We start from the raw sequence: 19,766 nt of genomic DNA, 5'->3' as shown, positions 1-19,766 counted from the left end.
TGAGCTTGATGAACGGGATTTTTAAGCCATATTTGGACCTCTTCGTGATCGTATTTATTGATGATATACTGATATACTCAAAGAGCAAGAAAGAACATGAGGAGCATTTGAGAATGGTATTGGAAATATTGAGGGAGAAAAAGCTTTATGCCAAGTTCTCTAAGTGTGAGTTTTGGCTAGATGCAGTGTCCTTCTTGGGGCACGTGGTTTCTAAGGATGGAGTGATGGTGGATCCTTCTAAGATTGAGACAGTAAAGAATTGGGTAAGACCTACTAATGTGTCAGAAATAAGGAGCTTTGTTGGGTTAGCTAGCTACTACCGCCGATTTTTCAAGGGATTCTCTTCTATTGCTTCCCAACTGACGAACTTGACTAAGCAAAATGTTCCATTTTTATTGTCGGATGAGTGTGAGGAAAGCTTTCAGAAGCTCAAGACTTTATTGACTACCGCACCCATTCTCACCTTGCCAGTGGAAGGTAAGAATTTCATTGTCTATTGTGATGTATCTTATTCGGGTTTGGGTGCAGTGCTAATGCAAGAGAAGAATGTGATTGCTTATGCTTCAAGACAATTAAAAATGCATGAACATAACTATCCAACTCATGATTTGTAATTGGCCGCGGTAGTGTTTGCATTAAAGCAATGGAGACACTATTTATATGGGGTTAAGTGTGAGGTCTATACGGATCATCGTAGCCTACAGTATGTCTTTACTCAGAAAGATTTGAACTTGAGACAGAGGAGATGGATGGAACTACTGAAGGACTACGACATCACTATTTTGTATCATCCGGGGAAGGCGAATGTTGTAGCGGATGCTTTAAGTAGAAAAGCGGGAAGCATGGGAAGTCTAGCTCACTTGCAAGCTTCTAGATGCCCATTGGCTAGAGAAGTTCAGATTCTGGCTAACGACCTTATGAGGTTAGAAGTAAATGAGAAGGGAGGATTGTTAGCTTGTGTGGAGGCAAGATCCTCCTTCCTTGACAAGATTAAGAGAAAGCAGTTTAATGATGAAAAATTGATCCGGATCCGAGATAAAGTGTTGCAAGGAGAGGCTAAAGGAGCGACAATCGATGAGGAAGGTGTTTTGAGGATTAAGGGAAAGGTATGTGTACCCCGCGTCGATGATTTGATCAACACTATTCTGACAGAGGCTCATAGTTCAAGGTATTCGATACATCCGGGTGCAACCAATATGTACCGTGACCTAAAGCAACACTTTTGGTGGAGTAAAATGAAGCGTGATATTGTGGATTTTATTGCCAAATGTCCAAACTGTCAACAAGTAAAGTATGAACACCAAAGGCCTGGAGGAACACTTCAGAGAATGCCCATTCCGGAATGGAAATGGGAGAGAATCGCAATGTACTTCGTGGTTGGTCTTCCAAAGACGATGGGTAAGTACGACTCTATTTGGGTGATCGTTAATAGGTTAACTAAGTCTGCTTATTTTATTCCGGTCAAGGTGACTTACAATGCAGAGAAGTTAGCCAAAATCTATATCTCAGAAATTGTTCGGTTGCATGGGGTTCCACTATCCATCATATCAGATAGAGGTACGCAGTTTACTTCCAAGTTTTGGAGAACATTGCATGCTGAATTAGGTACTAGGTTGGACCTTAGTACCGCGTTCCATCCTCAGACCGATGGTCAGTCTGAACGAACGATTCAAGTGTTGGAGGATATGCTTCGCGCATGTGTGATAGAGTTTGGAGGCCATTGGGATAGCTTCTTACCCTTAGCGGAGTTTTCATACAATAATAGCTATCACTCAAGCATTGATATGGCTCCATTTGAAGCATTGTATGGTAGGAGATGTAGGTCCCCCATTGGTTGGTTTGAAGCATTCGAGGTTAGACCTTGGGGTACTGATCTTTTGCGAGATTCGATAGATAAAGTGAAATCTATTCAAGAAAAGCTTTTAGCGGCGCAAAGTAGGCAAAAAGAATATGCAGATCGAAAGGTTAGAGACTTAGAGTTCATGGAGGGTGAACAAGTCTTGTTGAAAGTTTCGCCAATGAAAGGGGTGATGCGGTTTGGTAAAAGAGGCAAGCTAAGCCCAAGGTACATTGGTCCCTTTGAAGTACTTAAGCGAGTAGGGGAGGTGGCTTATGAGTTAGCCTTGCCTCCAGGGCTGTCCGGAGTACATCCGGTATTCCATGTGTCGATGTTGAAAAGATACCATGGGGATGGAAACTATATTATTCGTTGGGATTCAGTCTTGCTTGATGAAAATTTGACTTATCAGGAGGAGCCTGTTGCCATTCTAGATAGAGAAATTCGCAAGTTGAAATCAAGGGAGATTGCATCCATCAAAGTTCAATGGAAGAATCGACCCGTTGAAGAAGCCACTTGGGAGAAGGAGGCAGATATGCGAGAAAGATACCCACATCTGTTTACAGATTCAGGTACTCCTTTTCGCCCTTGTTTTCCTTCTTGAGATCGTTCGGGGATGAACGATGGGTAAATTGGTATCTATTGTAACGACCTGTTTAGTCGTTTTGAGCAGCAGATTTTATTTCTGGAAAAACAGGCTGAGGCGACGGACCCCACAACGGACCGTCATGGGCACGACGGACCGTCGCAGGGTCTCGTTTCAAAACACTTAGAAAATCTGAAATTGGGTGCTGAAAATCGACTCTCTGAACTTCGTGACGGAATGGCAGGACGGACCGTCACAGGTGTGACGGACTGTCACAGACTCTTCAGAGAAATTGAGTCTCTGAACTCTGTGACGGGCAGCAGGACGGACCGTCACAGGCACGACGGGCCGTCACAGGCTGCGTAATCCCAGTTCGGGTCGGATTTCTTTATACGTTTTAAGGGACGTTTTTGACTATTCCTGCCTTAATTATAAAGTTAGTGGGTTAATGTTAATAAGTCTAATTACTTGGGGTTTAAAAGAGTTAACCTTAAGTTAATTAGTGGGGTATTATTGCCATTTTTTATTCTTAATTATATACTAATTAGGGTAAAAGAATGAGGGTTTGAATAAAGAAAATAGAAAGAACAAGAAGAGAGAGAGAGGGTCGATCGAGAAGGGTAAACACAAAGCTTTGGAGAAAATTTGCTTGCTTGATCACTAATCTTCGGTGGAGGTAGGTTATGGTTTCTCTTACGATATTCGTAGTAAACTCTTAATAGCGAATGATATGTATTGATAATATTGTAAACCCTGCTATGTTCTTAATTGTATGCTTGCATTAACGTAATTATATAATTGTGAATATAATAAGCATGATGAAGTTATTGAATCCCAAATCTTGCAAAACCCTAATCTACTTTGTTAATGATGATGCCTTGGTATAAAACAAGGCTTGATGAACGAAAGTAGTGAGATTAGGGGATCGGGTGCCACGTTCCGGTACCAGGATAGTATATGAGGATCGGAGTGTCACGTTCCGACACCAGGATAGAATATGGATCGGGTGCCACGTTCCGGTACCAGGATAGTATATGAGGATCGGAGTGTCACGTTCCGACACCAGGATAGTATATGGATCGGGTGCCACGTTCCGGTACCAGGATAGAATATGGATCGGGTGTCACGTTCCGACACCAGGATAGAATGAGGAGCGGAGTGTCACGTATCGACACGAGAGGAATAAAGATAATGAATCTTGAAAGATGTTAATATATTCAATCTAATGAACCTAATTCCCAAATGAGTAGGATGAGGAGGCGTGAGTCCTCATTGATGAGCTTGGTGTTGTAACCAAGGGTTATGGTAATGGTAAATGTTGCATGCTAAGGATATTAGCTGATTTTATGATATTATCTGATATATATTGTTTTCTTTTTGAGTTGGCCGATGATATCTACTCAGTACCCGTGTTTTGTACTGACCCCTACTTTTATGTTTTCTTCTTGTTTATTTGTGGAGTGCAGCAAACGTGCCGTCGCCTTCGACTCAACAGTAATTCAAGCCAGTCTTACTATATCGGAAATTCAGGGTGAGCTAATGCTTCTAGCTTGGACTGGACTTTCTTCCTCCTGTCTTGATGCCTCGAAGTTCCGGCATGGACTAGCTTTTACTTGTTTTAGCTTTTAGAATACTCTTAGTTTAGTCATTTGATCATAGATGTTCTTGTGGTGATGACTTCCAGATTTTGGCGATAATGATAAGTTTTGAGTTATAGAAGTTGATTATTGATTTTGTTAATGAGTTTTAAGTCTTCCGCATTGTTTTCTATTTATTATGTTCGAAATGTTAAGGTTTAGATTGGTTGGTTCGCTCACATAGGAGGGTAAGTGTGGGTGCCAGTCGCGATCCGGTTTTGGGTCGTGACATTTAAATATAAATAAAACGTAAAATAAAAGTTGGAACGAATGTACCGAACGTCTACTTAAAAAAGTAGACGTTTATGACTGCCGAAAGCCGGAGTGGAAAGTTTAAAATTGAATTTTGAAGCTCCAAATCTAATTTCCAAAGACCAAATGAGGCAACACCGGAACTCAAGATATTATATATTATAGAATTAGAGATTAGAGAGTTGAGAGTTGAGAGAGTAGAAGATGAATAGATGATTTTCTGATTTAAAAGAATGAAATTTAGGGATATTTATAAGTAAACAAATGGGTTAAAGTGTAATTTTTAAAACTTTAGGGTATTAAAAAAGTTTGGGTGGGGTAGGACTCCTATTGGCCGAAATTTCACTCGAATAGCCATTGGGGGGTCCACTAGCCGTTACCCAACGGCTATTGACAGATATATTTTTTAAAAATATTAACTGGACCGGACCGATAATTTCCAGAACCGAGAAATACCGGTAAATAACGATTTCCATCCCGGTACCAGTCCCGGAACCGAAAAAAACTGGTCCATACCGGTACTAAACGATATCAAACCAGAACCGAACCAGAACGGAACGGACCGGACCGGTAACCCGTAAATACTGGTTCCGCTGCCACCCTTATTTGTCACTGCAATAACTTATTTCTAGTTTTTAAAGTTTCAACCCGAGCCTTGTGGATAGGATGCACCAATATCTTTTCATTCTCAATTGATGCATGCATGTAGGATCCTGAAGAGTCTAGATATAGTGTATTTTGATGAAATTCAACACAAATTTGACTATTTAAAAGAGTGAAGGTTCAAGCAAAATAACTTAAAACGTAGGTCTGAGAAGCGAAACAACATCCAAAGCCACTTAGATTGGCAGACACCACTATAGTCAATCCAATTGTTCTAGCAAAATAACTATCTTTCATGAAAATACTGCAAAAAGCGAAGACTAACAAGATCAGAATCGAAGAAAATTATCTTACCTTTACTTACTTCGGAACCAGTGGAGACACCGCAAGGCTCGAACTATCAAGAGGAATTCTGATGTAGTCTTGACCCCATTTACCTACATAACCCATAAATCCTTTCAAGTTCTCCGATTACTACAACAGTCAGAAAGATCACTTCCCAACACTCTCAGAGTCAAACTGAAATTTCTTTTTCCATAGCAGGGTTGCTCCAGCTTTCCTCACTTCTCATCGGCCAAATCAGTAGACACATGAGAATGAGGACCCCCAACAGTAACCCAATGTAGCTTCCGTAGCTTCCCGTTATCCAACTTTAGTCAACTACTAGTCTAACATAACACCCTGGAAATCATCAACTTAAACAATATATGTCACAACTATAACCACCCTCAATCACATAAAAATACAAATTACCTTGTAATCATCATGAAACTTATCATTATCCAAAACTTAAACAATATATGTCACAGCTATAAAAATACTTTTTGAATGTGCTTGCTCTCCAGAAACAAAAGGTGGTTCTTCTGTCTAGTGCGCATTATGTGCTCCACTTCAAGGAAAGTTAGCCTTTACAATTTCCAAAACATAAAACATGTTAATATGGGAAAAATTCAGATGAAGGATTTTAAGGCCAGTAAGTTTTTAATTCTTGATTGTCAGTAGTACTGATGTGGATAACCACACACATCTTAAGGTTTTGAATTTATTATATTCTTAACTTTTAACCTGAATGCAAAAATATTTGTGTAGCAAAAAACAAACATTCAAAAATATGCAAAAAAATGCAACTGCTCAGATCACTCTGACGGATGATACCCATACACTCATAGCATTCAAATATGTACACTTCACTGGGAAGGCGACAAACTACTTCTATTATCCAGTCAAATGGAACTTTACATGTACACTCAGCATCAATAAAAAGAAATCTGCATTCAGCGTTCACACATTGCCTCATTTTTATCATAAACCATGGTAAACTAATATTTTTTGGTATAAGCATCATGCGTGAGTAATTCTTTTTCAGTGTCGTCTATTTCCTCCAAAACGGTCTGATGCACCATAACTTGTGGAAATACAGATCAACAATCTCCAATTCTCTGCTTGATGCATCATCCTACAGTTGCTCATACGAGAACAACTAAGTTGCTGCTTCAGCTGCAACTTTTGAACAAGTAGAGAAAAATAAAATTCTTAGTAGGTTGATTACCACAATACTAACCAGCTTTCATTGAATACTACATAAATTTGAACTGACAAGCAGGAAGCTACACAACATTGTGAAATAAATGGCAGTAACATTAGATGAACAAAACGTAACTTAAGATTCCAACAGAAAATGTCTTCTCCAGTTTCTCCTTCTTGTTGTCCTACTTTTCCAATATAGAAAAATTAGGCTAAATCAAATGTTTGTCAAGCTAGCATAAGAAATCTGACATATAAGCACCTAAATATTTACTTAGGCATGGCTACTTGCTATTTGGTTGCTTTTGAACTTCTGCTTCTACTTCTTTTACATTGTTAACGGCAACTTGAATTTTCTTCGACATAAGCTCCATCTGCTGCTCAACATTTTCCAAAAAAGTAACTAGTTGCTCCCTGTAAAGGTCACATAATTTATCCTGATGCTCCAACTCCATAGACAGTTCTTGGATTCTCCTGTCCTTTTTATCCTACAATAGAAAATCAAAGGCAGTTATTTCAGAGATCATTAGGAATTACAGGCCCAGTTTTGGTCACATGAAGACGACATACACTTTCAAATATCATTAATTGACAAGGCTTGAGATCCTTAGAGGGGCACATGCTTTAGTCACCCATTTCCTGTGGGATCCCGACATTAATTAGTTCTTTAAGCTTCTTCTGATATTTTTCTAGAAGTAATAAGAGGAAATTCATAATAGTGTTTGGCTACCTAATAATGGAGTTCATGAGGCTTAGGCCACAATCAACACATGATAGTAGAAGAGAAAATCCTACATTGTTTACTGAGATTATAGCAACAAAGCACAAATGAACAAGCACATCACCAGCTAATAATGAGTCCAGATTAGTAAGATTTGCAGGACAATGTACACGGAAAGAAATAGGTGAGACACCAATTGCTGTAAATAACCAAGTCCCAGCAGAAGCCAATGGAATATTGACTACAAGTCCAGTTGCAGTCCAAGTGTTTGATAAAATTGCCCTGAAAGCAAAACAAAAGAAGGCAGAGCAACAATGGATGTATGTGGAACTGGATGTTAGTGGGAAAGGCAGTTCAAACCCTCCTAGTACCAGCAGGAAATCTTGGGCTGAGATGGTAGAAGAGAAAATGGGAATGCCCGAATGGAAGAGATCAGTATGGGATGACTTTGACAGTGGTGAATGCAGGATTCAAACTGGACTAGTGTGCTATGTTTTGGGTGCCCACCCTCCATTTAATGTTTTGAAAGGGTACATTCAGAGACTGGGGTACGTGGAATTAACAAACTTGTGATGATGAAGAATGGGGTAGTCCTTGTCAGGTTTGATACAGCAGTGGGTATAAATGAGGTGATCCAGGGAGGAATCTATATTTTTGATAACAAGCTTTTTATTATAAAGGCTTGGACTCCTGATGTGGAATTCTCTAGAGATGGAATTGTACACTATTCATATTTGGATAAAACTGCCAGGACTAGATTTCAAGTACTAGAGTCGGAAAGGATAAAGTAAGATTAAGAGTTTGGTTGGGAAACCGCCAATTGTAGATCATAGTACAGAGAAGAAGACTGGACTAAATTTTGAGGTGGGGACGGATGCAAGTTTGCCAGATAATATAATGTTTAGGAATGAGAAAGGCAATCTGACAGAGAAAAAAGTATCTATGAATGGAAGTCTGCATTATCTAAGCATTTTTGAGAAATATGATCACTCGGCAAATGTATGTAGGAAGAAAAAAGCGGAGAAGCCAGCGGTGGAAAGAAAAGATCAACAACAAAAGGAGCGGCAAATACCCAAGGGATCCATACGAGCCAATGCTAACTCCTCGCTGCCAGGAAGAGCACGTGTTAATGGGGAACAAACCAGAATAAGGTCAATTCACCAAGTGGGAATCCAATACTAGGTTGCCCCCTCTGATGAAAGCCAATCTGGTCGTGAAAACTGGGTTACCCAACTAAGAGCCCGTTTGGATTGGCAAAAAAAAATTTGTTTTTAAGTCAAAAATGAAAAGTCGAACTTAAATGACTTTAAAGTCAGACCTACTTTTGGTTTTTGACTTATTCGAAATCATTTTAAACTCATTTTAAGTCATTTTTGACCTTGCCAAACAATTCCTAACTTACTTTAAAGTTATTTTTAACTTATTTTAAGTTATTTTTCTATTTGCCGAACACTTCCAGAAATCAACAACTGACTTAAAAATAGGTTCGATCAACTTTTAACCCAATCCAAACACCCTCTAAAATTTAAGAGGAGTACAGATTTGCAATACAAAAAATCAGGAGATTACTAGCTTAAATATATTTCAGGGGTTAAACCAACAAGCCACTTCATTGATACATCCGAGTCCAGAATCTGTTGGAAATGTTGGACAGAAGACCATCCCATCTTCTGGGGATGGTTAGCATCCTAAGTTGGAATGTTTTTTGAGATAAAGGTAACTGAGTATTCACAAAAGGCTCATCATCAAATAAATGATGAGTATAGGTCACTTACAATCTCCTCAGAGCATATCAAACTACCCTACGGGAGATTACAAATTATCTATAAAGTTTTATATCCCCCATCATGTCTTGTTTACACCAAAAATACAAAAGATTAACACTATTCATTCTAATTTTCTGGTTGTTGTTCCGCTTATCCTCAAAGTTGGAATGTTAGGGGGCTAAATGCCCCTAATAAGCAGAAGATCCTATTTGCAATGAGGAAAGAGTTGGTGTAATTGGGTTGTTAGAAACGAAAGGAAAACAGAATAGAGTAGAACAATTAGCTAATAAACTGTTTGGGGGATGGCAAAACCTTACTATTTGGGACAGCACTATAATGGTAGAGTATGGATTACTTGGAAACCAGGATTTTATCATCTAGTTCCAATTAGAATGAATGCTCTTACTTGTGAAGTGTGTTACGTGCCTCTAGAAGTGTCCTTTTTAGTAACATTTGTATATGCATTTAATACCAAGGAAGAAAGAAAGAGTCTATGGGAATACTTGTTGCAAATGAATGGCCAAGAAGGCTTGGTTGATCTTAGGAGATTTTAACTCTGTACTTGCAACTGAAGATAGTATTGGAGGAAATCCTGTGGCATGGGCTGATCAGGTGGTTGATTTTGCAAATTGTATAGATGAGTGTGGAATGATCCAACTGTCTTACCAAGGGGAGAGGTACACCTGGAATGATAAAAGTAGTATGACAGAATATTCTCCAAGATAAATTGGGTGTTTATCAATCAAGAGTGATTAGAGACAATACCCTGAAGTAGAACTATTTTAGTACATGAGGGGATCAGTGACCATTGCCCTGCCAAAGTAACACTAGAAGATGAGAACCATACAAGGCTAAATGCATTCCAGTATTGTAATGTTTGGGGCCAGCACCCTCATTTCCAGAATGTTGTGAAAGAAGGATCGGACATGCCAATATGTTTGAGATAATAATATAGATACTTGCATGATGTTATTAAGTATAGAATGCTTAAGCAAGCAACAACTCAGTTGAAGGAGGATCAAGGTAACTGTCAGACTGACCTGATCCTGACACTATCGCAAACATATTTGTGTCTTACTAAAAGGACCTATTATGGAAGAAGGAACCACATAAAAGGAAGGCTAATAAGTATCTCATGCAAAATGGTAATGTCCTCACAATAGAACACCAGATTAAGCTTTTGGCTCCGTTCCCTGAAAAGGATGTATAAACAACAATGTTCTCTATTGATAGTCCACGCCCTGATGGTTATGGAGCTGGTTTCTTCAAGTCTACTTGGAATATAGTTGGGAAGGACATTACAGAAAATGTTTAGGAATTTTTTTAGAATGGGAAATCGCTTAGACAACTTAACTCCACTAATGTTGCTCTCACTCCTAAAGTTGATAGTCCAGAGTTGGCAAGTCAATACATGCCAATATCTTGTTGCAATGTGGTGTATAAATGCATTTCCAAAATGATTTGTAGCAGACTGAAGGAATCAATTAGACATATTGTAGCAAACTACCAAGCTGCTTTTGTCCAGGGCAGATCCATGCTTCAAAATATACTAATTCGTCATGATCTACTTAGGCATTATAATAAAAAGACTACTCCTGGATGTCTAATGAAAATAGATCTTAAGAATGCCTTTGATATGGTGAGCTAGGAATTTTTAGAGGAGGCACCGGTAGGATAAGGTTTTCCTACTAGATTCATTCAATGAATCGGGGTGTATGTTACTTCTACCAAGTTTACAGCGAAGATCAATGATGAAGGACATAGTTACTTTGAAGGCAAAAGAGGACTCCGACATGGACCTACATCACCATTATAATTTGTTCTAGTGATGGAATACCTTCCAAGAATATTTAAGTGTATGAGCTTCTTACCAACATTCAGATTTCATCCAATGGGTCAACAACTGCAGTTAACTCATCTAATTTTTGCTGATGATCTAATGATTTTCTACAAAGGTGAAATTAACACAGTCACCCGAGTTAAGGAGACATTGGAGCATTAGTGCAAAACTAGACTGGTGGCAAATGTTGATAAATCAAAGTATCGTCCTAGCTGGTATGGGGATCAGATGAAAGAGCAGTTAATCAGCCTGATTGGATTCACACAGGTGTATTTCCTACAAGATACTTGGGCTGCCCTTGACTTCAAAGAGGTGGAGCAAGATGGAATGTCAAGCTTTATAGATAAGATTACTGGAGAATCAAGACTACTTATGCAAGGCAATTATCCTATGCAGGAATACTACAGGTGCTCCTAGAATTGCTTTTCTCCATTCATAGCTTTTTAGGGGTCTATGTTCATCTTGCCTCAAAGAGTTGTGAAAGACGTTGATAAGAAATGTAGGGTGTATCTTTGGGGGACTACAAGTCTACAACAGACAAAAAGAAGTTAGTATTAATATATTCTGATAGAGTTGTGTACCAAAGAACTATGGAGGTCTTAACATTAAGGGATATAGGAATTGGAATGTAGCTTCAATGGGGAAATCGCTCAGGCAGCTTGCCCTAAAGGAAGACTCGCTATGGGTAAAATGGGTACATGGAGTCTACATTAGGACAAATATCAATATCTGGAATCACAAGGCTCCTTTGGATAGTAGCTGGCACTGGAGAAAATTAAATTCACTAAAAGACAGAATGAGAAAGTGGTATGAACAAACATGATACACAACCTCACTGCAAAAGGGACTTATTCTATACCTGGGAGCTACATGGCACTAGGTGGGGATCAGGTGAAGTGTGATGTTGCTGAGCTTGTCTGGAATAGTGTCTCTCCTCCCAAGCATAGATTTATTATGTGGCTTGTTGTATTTTAAATACTTCTAACTAAAGGAAGGCTAGCGCATATGAATGTATATGTTGAAGATATGTCATGTAGCTTGTGTGATACACAAGATGTGGAAACTAGTCAACATTTGTTCAAGGACTACCTCTGGTTCAGATTAGCAAGAGATGAAGTACTCCAATAATTTGGCATTACTCTACCATCTGGGGAAATCAAACAGGTTATGGATATGATCATGAGACGGCATTGGAAGAAATTCAAGAAAGAAATAGTGGCAGCTATTATGGGAGGATTAATATATCACAATTGGAGGGTTAAAAACTAGACATTATACAAAGGTCTTGCGGTACAAAGAAGTGAAGTTCTAGAGCAAATCAAACTGGAAATTGTAAACAAGATAGATTTTTTTAAATATTCAAAGTGTGCTCATAGGAGTAGGAATTTTTGGCAAAAATTTTGTACCTAGTTATCTGTTTTTCCGAGGCCCGAGGATCATCACTATTGGAAATGGACGAGGTGCTCTTAGCTTGTATTTGTTCTTGATTGTTAATGGTAATTTTTCAATGTTACCCAAAAAAAAAACAAGATAAAGAGTAATTAAGAGACCGGTAGCTTTTTTTTTTTGACGAGGAATAAGAAAAGAGTAGGTTGCTCTAGTAGTGGTGTCAAATACTTTTCTTTTCAAATCTCCCCTTAAGAGACCAGTAGCTTTTTTTTTTGACGAGGAATAAGAAAAGAGTAGGCTGCTCCAGTAGTGGTGTCAAATACTTTTCTTTTCAAATCAGCCCTTCGACCTTTTCAGTGACAACATCCTTCTCTCACCTTTTTTAAGACAAAAAAAATAGCAAATCTGGATAGGTTCTTAGGAGTAAATTATGGAAGATTTCTCCCCCCTCCCACGGGAGGAGACGTGATTTCATCTTCTTTTGCTAGAACGGATAGTATAGCTGCACTAGTCTCCCACAATGAACGAGTGTAAAGTAATCATCGTGAAGACAAGTTATATGAATAGATAAAAGTGTAAGGTGTAAAAATCACACATTCCATAAAGTCTCTCCCCACTCCCCAGCATTCTATTTCTAACATAGTAATGCAATGAGGTCAAGTAATAGCCTCTACACAGTTACCAGCAACTTCAGGGAGAAAGAAAGATCTTTGTCGAGCAATTTTCCTAAGACCATGAGTGTTATTTCAGTTGTCCTCTATTATCATGAGCATTGTGCACAAACAAGCACCACCAAAAGCTCAAGTATTGTTCAGCAAGCAAAGCCCCACCAGTGACCGGAAAAGAAGTCCTCACACACTCTCTGGCACCAAACAGAAGCACATTTTCAGCAAGATCTATGACGGGCCAAGTGTGAGTCAATTTATGGACACTTTCAAATCAGCAAGACCTATCTCAGTACAGTAAAGTTTGCAATTTTGGTTAACAGTTCACCAGCATGTTTCTTCTACTCTAAAAGGAGTTTGAGACAAGGGATTCCCTGTCACCTTTTTGGTTCATATTAGCAATGGAGGGGATGAATGATAAACTTCAGAATGCTTGAGTTGAGGGTTGGAATAGGGATTTTGAGGTAAATTCCAGGGTAGACAGCAACATGGAAATATCCCACCTACAATATGCAGATGACACTTTGATATTTTGTGATGCAGATTTGGAACAATTGAGGGTATTGAGAGTTATCTTCTTCATTTTTTTAGGCAATTTCTGGGCTACCTATTAACTGGGGATAGAGCTTCATCTATCTAGCAAATAGAGTGGAAGAGATTCAGATGCTAGCGGACATTCTGGGAGGTGAAGTATGAGAACTACCAAGTGTGTACTTAATTATGCCTCTAGCTGCAAAAAGCAAATCTATGGAAATATGGAGGAGAAATGTGAAAAGAAGTTGACAAAGTGGAAAATGCAACATTTGTCTTTCTTTTCGTTTTTGGGGGGTGGAGGAGAGTCGATACTCATTAACAGTGTGCTAGATGCTTTACCTACATATATGATGTCATTATTTCCCGCCTCTGTTAGTGCGATAAAGAGAATTGACACTTCAAGAAATAACTTCTTCTGGCAGGGAAACAGTGATGAAAAGAAGTTTCATTTAGTCAAACGGGATATCATGATAAGAAGCAAGAAAGAGAAAGGAATGAGTATAGGGAATTTAAAGGCTCAGAACCAGAGTTTAATGCTGAAATGGCTTCGGAGATATGCTTCAGAAGAAGAACCTATGTTGAAGAAAGTTATTTAGAAGAAATATGGGGAAGAGGGTAGTTAGACCACAAACCCAGTAACCACTCCCCATGGTTGCAGTGTTTGGAGAGATCCATCAGGAATCTATGGACAAAGACGAGGAACAATACAGAACAAAGAGTGGGAAATGGTATAAGATCTCTTCTGGTAAGACAACTGGATTGAAGAAAGTGTATTACAACAATTGTTCACAAACATTTACACTCTATGCCAACAACAGGAAGCAACAGTGGCTGAAGCTTGTTTTAATCGAGGGTAGAATCTAACTTTTAGAAGATCTCTAAATGACTGAGAAATAGAGAGAATAACAGAGTTTTACCATACTCTAAATCAGTTCAAGGGGGTCACTGAAAATGCAGATATTTTGGTATGGCAAGTGAACTCTCAAGGAATTTCTTAAGTGGTTTAGGCTCAAGAATTTGAGCAAAGTCAATAAACAAGTGGGTTGTCGGCCATGGAAAATGATCAGGAAAGAAAAGATTCAATTGAAAGTAGCTTGTTCTCTTGTCTGGTGGCCAATGAAGCAGTACTGACACAGGAAAAGTTGAATATGAGGGAATGAACTTATGTCCCAGATGTTATTTGTGTAGGAACAAGCAGAGACAGCCAACCATTGCTTTCAGCACTGCAGATCTGGAGAATTTTCACTAACCCAAGGGGAATCAAGTGGGTGATGCCAGGAAACACAAAGGGGCTTCTTGACAGTTGGGGAGAGATGGTATTTGTCCAATCAGAAGGAGAGATGGAGGGTTGTGCCAGCATGTATCAGGTGGACTATGTGGAAAGAGAGAAATCAGAGGTGTTTTGAGGACAAGTGGTGCAACATTCAGAAGATGAAGATGAGTTGCCTAGCTCTATGCTAATTTTGGTGTAAACAGGAATATCTAGTACAAACAGAAAATATTTTTGATGTTTTAGACAGCAGGTAAGAAGCATCATAGGAAGTAAGGCTTCTAAATTTTGTGGTTTTCTAACTTTAGGGGACTATATATCTTGGTATAGTACACCTGATAATATATAGAATGTTACCATTTAAAGAAAAAAAGAAGCATGAAAAATGATCTCCTCAGAGTTACCTAACTACTCAAGTTCTGATACACTTGCCACATAAACGTAACAACAGCAATCATATATCCACAGCAGAGAAACTAACTTGATTGAGAGGCTTCTTGAATCAACTCACACTAGGTCTTATATGAAGAATGTCAAACAAACTCAAAAGAAAAGCATATGGTCATGGAAAAAGTAGAGAAATTAACTGGATTGAGAGGCTTCTTGAATCTACTTACACTAGGTTTATATGAAGAATGCACACGAACTCAAAATAAAAGCATATGGTCATGGAAAAATTATTTATCTCAACTCCTAAGTCAATCAATCGAAAGTGATTGTTAAATGTCAAACTTTGTCTAAAGCCCCTCAACTGTGAAGTTCAAACTCAGCAGAACCAATTAAAAGCAATGAAGTTGCTTGGATTATGTTCTTGGCCAACTATAGGTCATCCATGAAAAGGATGTCTTTTCCTCCTCCTTTCTTTTTACCCCTACAGCCAGGCTAGATAACAAAAACATGCTTTACTCAGATTGTTAATCAAAGTATCCGCAGATTGAAACTACAACATGAAAGGCCAACTAAATCAGGAAAACTACACTCGCCAATAAAATATGTTAGAGGCTTTCAGATTGACCAGATTAGAAAATAAATGAGTGAAAGGAAATTACCCATTCCAGATCTTAAGATTAAAGATGGAAGAAACTGTATCTGGCGCCTGGACCACTTAACAAGAGAAACTGCAATAAAATAAATGGCCAGGCCAATATGTTTTCCTTTATACTGCTTCTAAGATGTATGTATCTAAATGGAAATCAATGATTACACAGAGGACGTTATGGACAATATGACTCAAGATGGACGATAGAAAAACAGAGTAACTGGTAAAGCTAATTGATTACTTATCAATCACCCAACCTCCTATTTCGTAGTCTATATGATAGGAAGGCGGTAGCAGCTAGACTAGATGAGTTATTCCATCCCAGGCAAGAGAAGATCCGAGAATGAAAGCAGATCTGCATAAGCTTTTCTAAGAATTTGTGCTCTAAATATCTTTCATGAGGTAATACAAAGTAAAATTGACTTGAAAGATTGAACTCAAAAACAAAAAAAATTAAGCTTAAAATGTACCATACAGAGAATTTCTTGATTACCATTGCATTACCAGAAGAACAGCCAGAAGGCACCAATTGATGGGTATGCTCCTTGACGAATCTCGTCACAACCCACTTATCAGACTTGTTAACCTTTACCAACAACATTGCCTTGCACCCTTCTCGTGTGCTGGTGCGTGCTTTTCGGGGTGGTCCATGATGGTTTTTCATTTTCACATAATGGCCCTGCTTGTTACATGAAAGTCGTCGTGAAAGGCTTCTCTTGTCAACTTCTGAACGCCGGCACTGATCAATGCGCATGATAAACCCAACACGCCTAGCATAGTAATCATAAAATTCCTTGGCAGCATATTCCGACTCAAACTCCATCCCGATAAATGGTTCAGGAACCACATTGTCTTGACATACAACGGACTGACTTTCAGCAGAACAATCTATAGTAGTAACTCCAGCCTTTAAGTCCACTGCCACACCAAAATGATGCGTATCACCTAAGAAGACCATCAAGACATGACTCTGTCGATAAATCAAACAATAAAAATCACAGAGAAGTAATGAAAATTATAAAAAAAAAATGTCTTCTCCAGCAGAGGATCAGTGGCACTTAGTTTGGTGCGAGGTATAGGTATAATAATCCCAAGATCAAATGCAGGACTATTTTGTCAGTTATGAGATTATTTATGCCATCATTTATACTAGGGGTGTCAAAAATGAACCCAAACATAGGTAACCCGTCCAACTCGCCCACAATTTTAAGGGTTGGGCTTAAGATAGTTTGAATTGGTTCAATCTCAACTCATTCAAGCTAAACCCATTTGAAGAGAATTCTCAATTGAGCTCAATTCAATCTCCAATTTCAACCCGTTTTAAAACTTTTATTAAGATATGTTCCTATATCGAACGTATGAATTATTATCTATTTAACATCTTTTAAAATTTATCTATAGATTTGTTACTTTTTAAACAAAAAATTCTTGAGCGGAAATTCAAATTGTGATTATAAAAGTTAAATATCAATATATTAAATTATAGAGATTAATCGGGTCAAAATGGGCATGTCAAGTCTCAACCCATTTTTTAGCCCATTTGAGCCCAAATTAAACTTGGGTGAGTCAACACCCAACCCAATTTCTATTCAACCCATTGTAATATTTTCAATTTCAACCCAACCTGCTCATTTGACACCCCTAATTTATACCATAGTAATGAATAAGTTATATCAATATAGATGATGGAATAACCCAAAAAATCTTATACCGGTATAATAATCCCGGATAACTTGTTTTCAACCAAATAAAGTACCTCCTTCCAAACAACTTATTAGAAGCATTTATCTCCCCACCAACGTATATGCCCCCATTGCCCAGGGAACTAAAAAAACAACTGCTGGCCAAAAACACTCAACTGTACACGGAATCGAATCTCGAAACACGCATGTTCGTGAATTAAAGACCACGCTGCACAATTGCTTTCCCTAGGAAATTGAATTTCTAGCTTAGAGCTTTTACTTAAACACGTACTTCCATTGAACAACTGCATAACAATTATGAGATTTTTTTTCGATCTTGTTAGTATTAAGTTAACTACTTCAGTGCTTAAAATAACAATTCAAGAGTCAAACTCACTTGTATGGACAGCGGAGGCCGCTTTTGATGTTCCGCTAGGGACCAAATTTTGTGGGTTTAGGGCCGTTGAAGCTTTAATTCGGATTTCAGACGTTTCTTCTCCCAAATCAGGCTCTTCTTCTTCAAACATACATTGTTCATTGGCACGTCAGAAACAAAAAGTGGAGTATTTACGCAAACGGATGATAAAGGAATAGGTCTCCGGAGAAATAGTACCACCAACGGATAACCCAAATAATTTTAGAAGTGTGTTACTGAATTCGGATTGGGCTCTGAGGAGACCCTTTAACTCTAGGTAATGCTTAAAACAGTTTCATTATTGCACTACAATCATGTTATTATAAATTAAGTGTTATTTATATGTAAAAAAAGAAATAAATAGCCTCTAAATTAAGAGTAGGTCTAAAATGATTCTTTATTTATACACTTAACAATTTTATCCCTTTAATTAAATATTCAAAAATTTATCCGTTTTGATCTCTTTAACTATACACTTGTGATCTTAGTCCCTTAATTATAAATTTTTTATTTTAGTTCTTTAAGTATTCAAAAACTTATCATGTTTGATCTTTTTTCACTTTTTAAATACAAATAGTTTAGGTTTATATTAACGAAATTCATGCCTCGAAAAATTAAATCATCTAGCAATTTTTTTGTTGTTTCTTTCTCTCCGCTAATTTTCCTTCAAATTAGCCTTATGCGAAGAACCTTAGTCTCAACGATTTAAAATGAAATTCATGAGAAAAGAAATATAGTCATAATTTTATCCAACGGAGAATAAAATGAAGCATATTACTGTTACTAATGACTTGAATATGTTTAACTTTATAACAAAAAGAAAAAAATTATTACTCGTTAAAACCAAAAGTTTGTACTTCAACGAATTCATTGAATGGAATTTGTTTAATTTTTCAGAAATTGAAATTCACAAAATGGTAGACTTGCAAACTTTTTAAAAAATTATTAAATAGATCAATTATATTATTCTATTCATTTTATTTTACGTAAAAATAAATTGAGTAAATTAAATAAAATACGTACTAGTTAACATATTCAAGTGCAGATTCAAGTCATTAACAATCATTATAGCTTAATTTTATCCTCCATCGAATAATATTAAGATTTATATCTTATTTTCTCATTAATTTTACTATGAATCGTTGACGTTATTGTTCTTTTCATAAGAGTAGTTTAGGAAAAAAGGGCAGGCACAGAGAAATAGCTTAAAAATAAGTTAAAAATTTAATTTCACGAAAATTTCCGTTAATATAAACCTAAGTTATTTTATATTAAAATGGATAAAGACCAAATCTAATAAGTTTTTATTACTTAAAGACTAAAATCGATAGGTTTATAGTTAATGAACTAAAACCGGTAACTGCATAGTTAAGAAACCAAAACTGATAAGTTTTTGTATAGTTAAAGGACTAGATCTGTTTAGTGTATAGTTAAGGGACCATTTTAAATTTATTCCTATAGTTAAGGGACCATTTTAAATCTATTCATATAGTTAAGGGACTATTTATGTCATTTTCTTTAAAAAGTACACTAAATAGCCTAAAATGCTAAATCATTTTTACCGATGTACTCCATTCATTAATAACTCTAATTATGTCTAACTAGTAAAATTATTCACACGTGATTTTATTACTTAAAATCTATCAATTATTAAAACTAAAACATTATATTATCTTACATACAAGATTACGTAGTAACAAATATTAATAATTTTAAAAATTATCTTTTTTCTGCAAAGATTAACTATTTGATATTTTTGGGGAATCAAAATTTCTCGAGTTCTTCTAATTTGTAACTTCACCGAAATCGGAATAGTTCCTATACTACTACATTAGTATGAAATCGAATCGCGTTGAAATATTTCTTATTTCTTATTTCTTCTCAAATAAGTATCAACATGAGATAATAAATTTTCTTATAAATAAATAATAATTAGTAAAAGGATACATAATTTTAAAAGACAAAAAAAGTGAATAGATATTCTAATTTTAACGTGTAGAAAGTTC

The 19,766-nt window shown here is 37.2% G+C and overlaps 1 protein-coding gene across 9 annotated transcripts; it reads right to left on the bottom strand.

Annotated features, from left to right (window-relative positions):
• Nucleotides 1-6,027: 6,027 nt before the first annotated feature.
• On the bottom strand, nucleotides 6,028-18,134 carry LOC101266066 (protein FAR1-RELATED SEQUENCE 2). Of its 9 annotated transcripts, none has more exons than XM_010327976.4 (4): nucleotides 17,743-18,089; nucleotides 16,157-16,608; nucleotides 6,714-6,927; nucleotides 6,028-6,412 (listed from the first exon to the last, which is right to left on the bottom strand). In XM_010327976.4, the coding sequence occupies exons 1-3, from the start codon at nucleotides 17,870-17,872 to the stop codon at nucleotides 6,724-6,726; spliced, it is 786 nt and encodes a 261-aa protein (XP_010326278.1). In that variant the 5' UTR covers nucleotides 17,873-18,089; the 3' UTR covers nucleotides 6,028-6,412; nucleotides 6,714-6,723. The 9 variants fall into 9 exon arrangements, with proteins under 9 accessions (XP_010326278.1, XP_069144944.1, XP_025888597.1 ...); XM_069288843.1 differs by having other exon boundaries at nucleotides 16,157-16,633; nucleotides 17,743-18,061; XM_026032812.2 differs by having other exon boundaries at nucleotides 6,028-6,624; nucleotides 17,743-18,051.
• Between the last annotated feature and the right edge of the window lie 1,632 nt (nucleotides 18,135-19,766).

The sequence above is a fragment of the Solanum lycopersicum genome, chromosome 9 (genome assembly GCF_036512215.1).
Source record: "Solanum lycopersicum chromosome 9, SLM_r2.1".
In the NCBI taxonomy this organism is placed as follows: domain Eukaryota; kingdom Viridiplantae; phylum Streptophyta; class Magnoliopsida; order Solanales; family Solanaceae; genus Solanum; species Solanum lycopersicum.
Note: the sequence above shows the minus strand (reverse complement) of the source record. Positions and strands in the feature narration are given on the sequence as shown.

Excerpts from the sequence above, each read along its gene's own strand:
- LOC101266066 (XM_026032811.2), bottom strand. The coding sequence starts at position 17,872 with ATGTTTGAAGAAGAAGAGCCTGATTTGGGAGAAGAAACGTCTGAAATC. Across the intron at positions 16,609-17,742 it reads GGCCTCCGCTGTCCATACAA|GTGATACGCATCATTTTGGT; the intron begins GTGAGTTTGACT and ends TGGTCTTCTTAG. Across the intron at positions 6,928-16,156 it reads GTTCTTCTGGTAATGCAATG|GATAAAAAGGACAGGAGAAT; the intron begins GTAATCAAGAAA and ends TTTCTATTGTAG.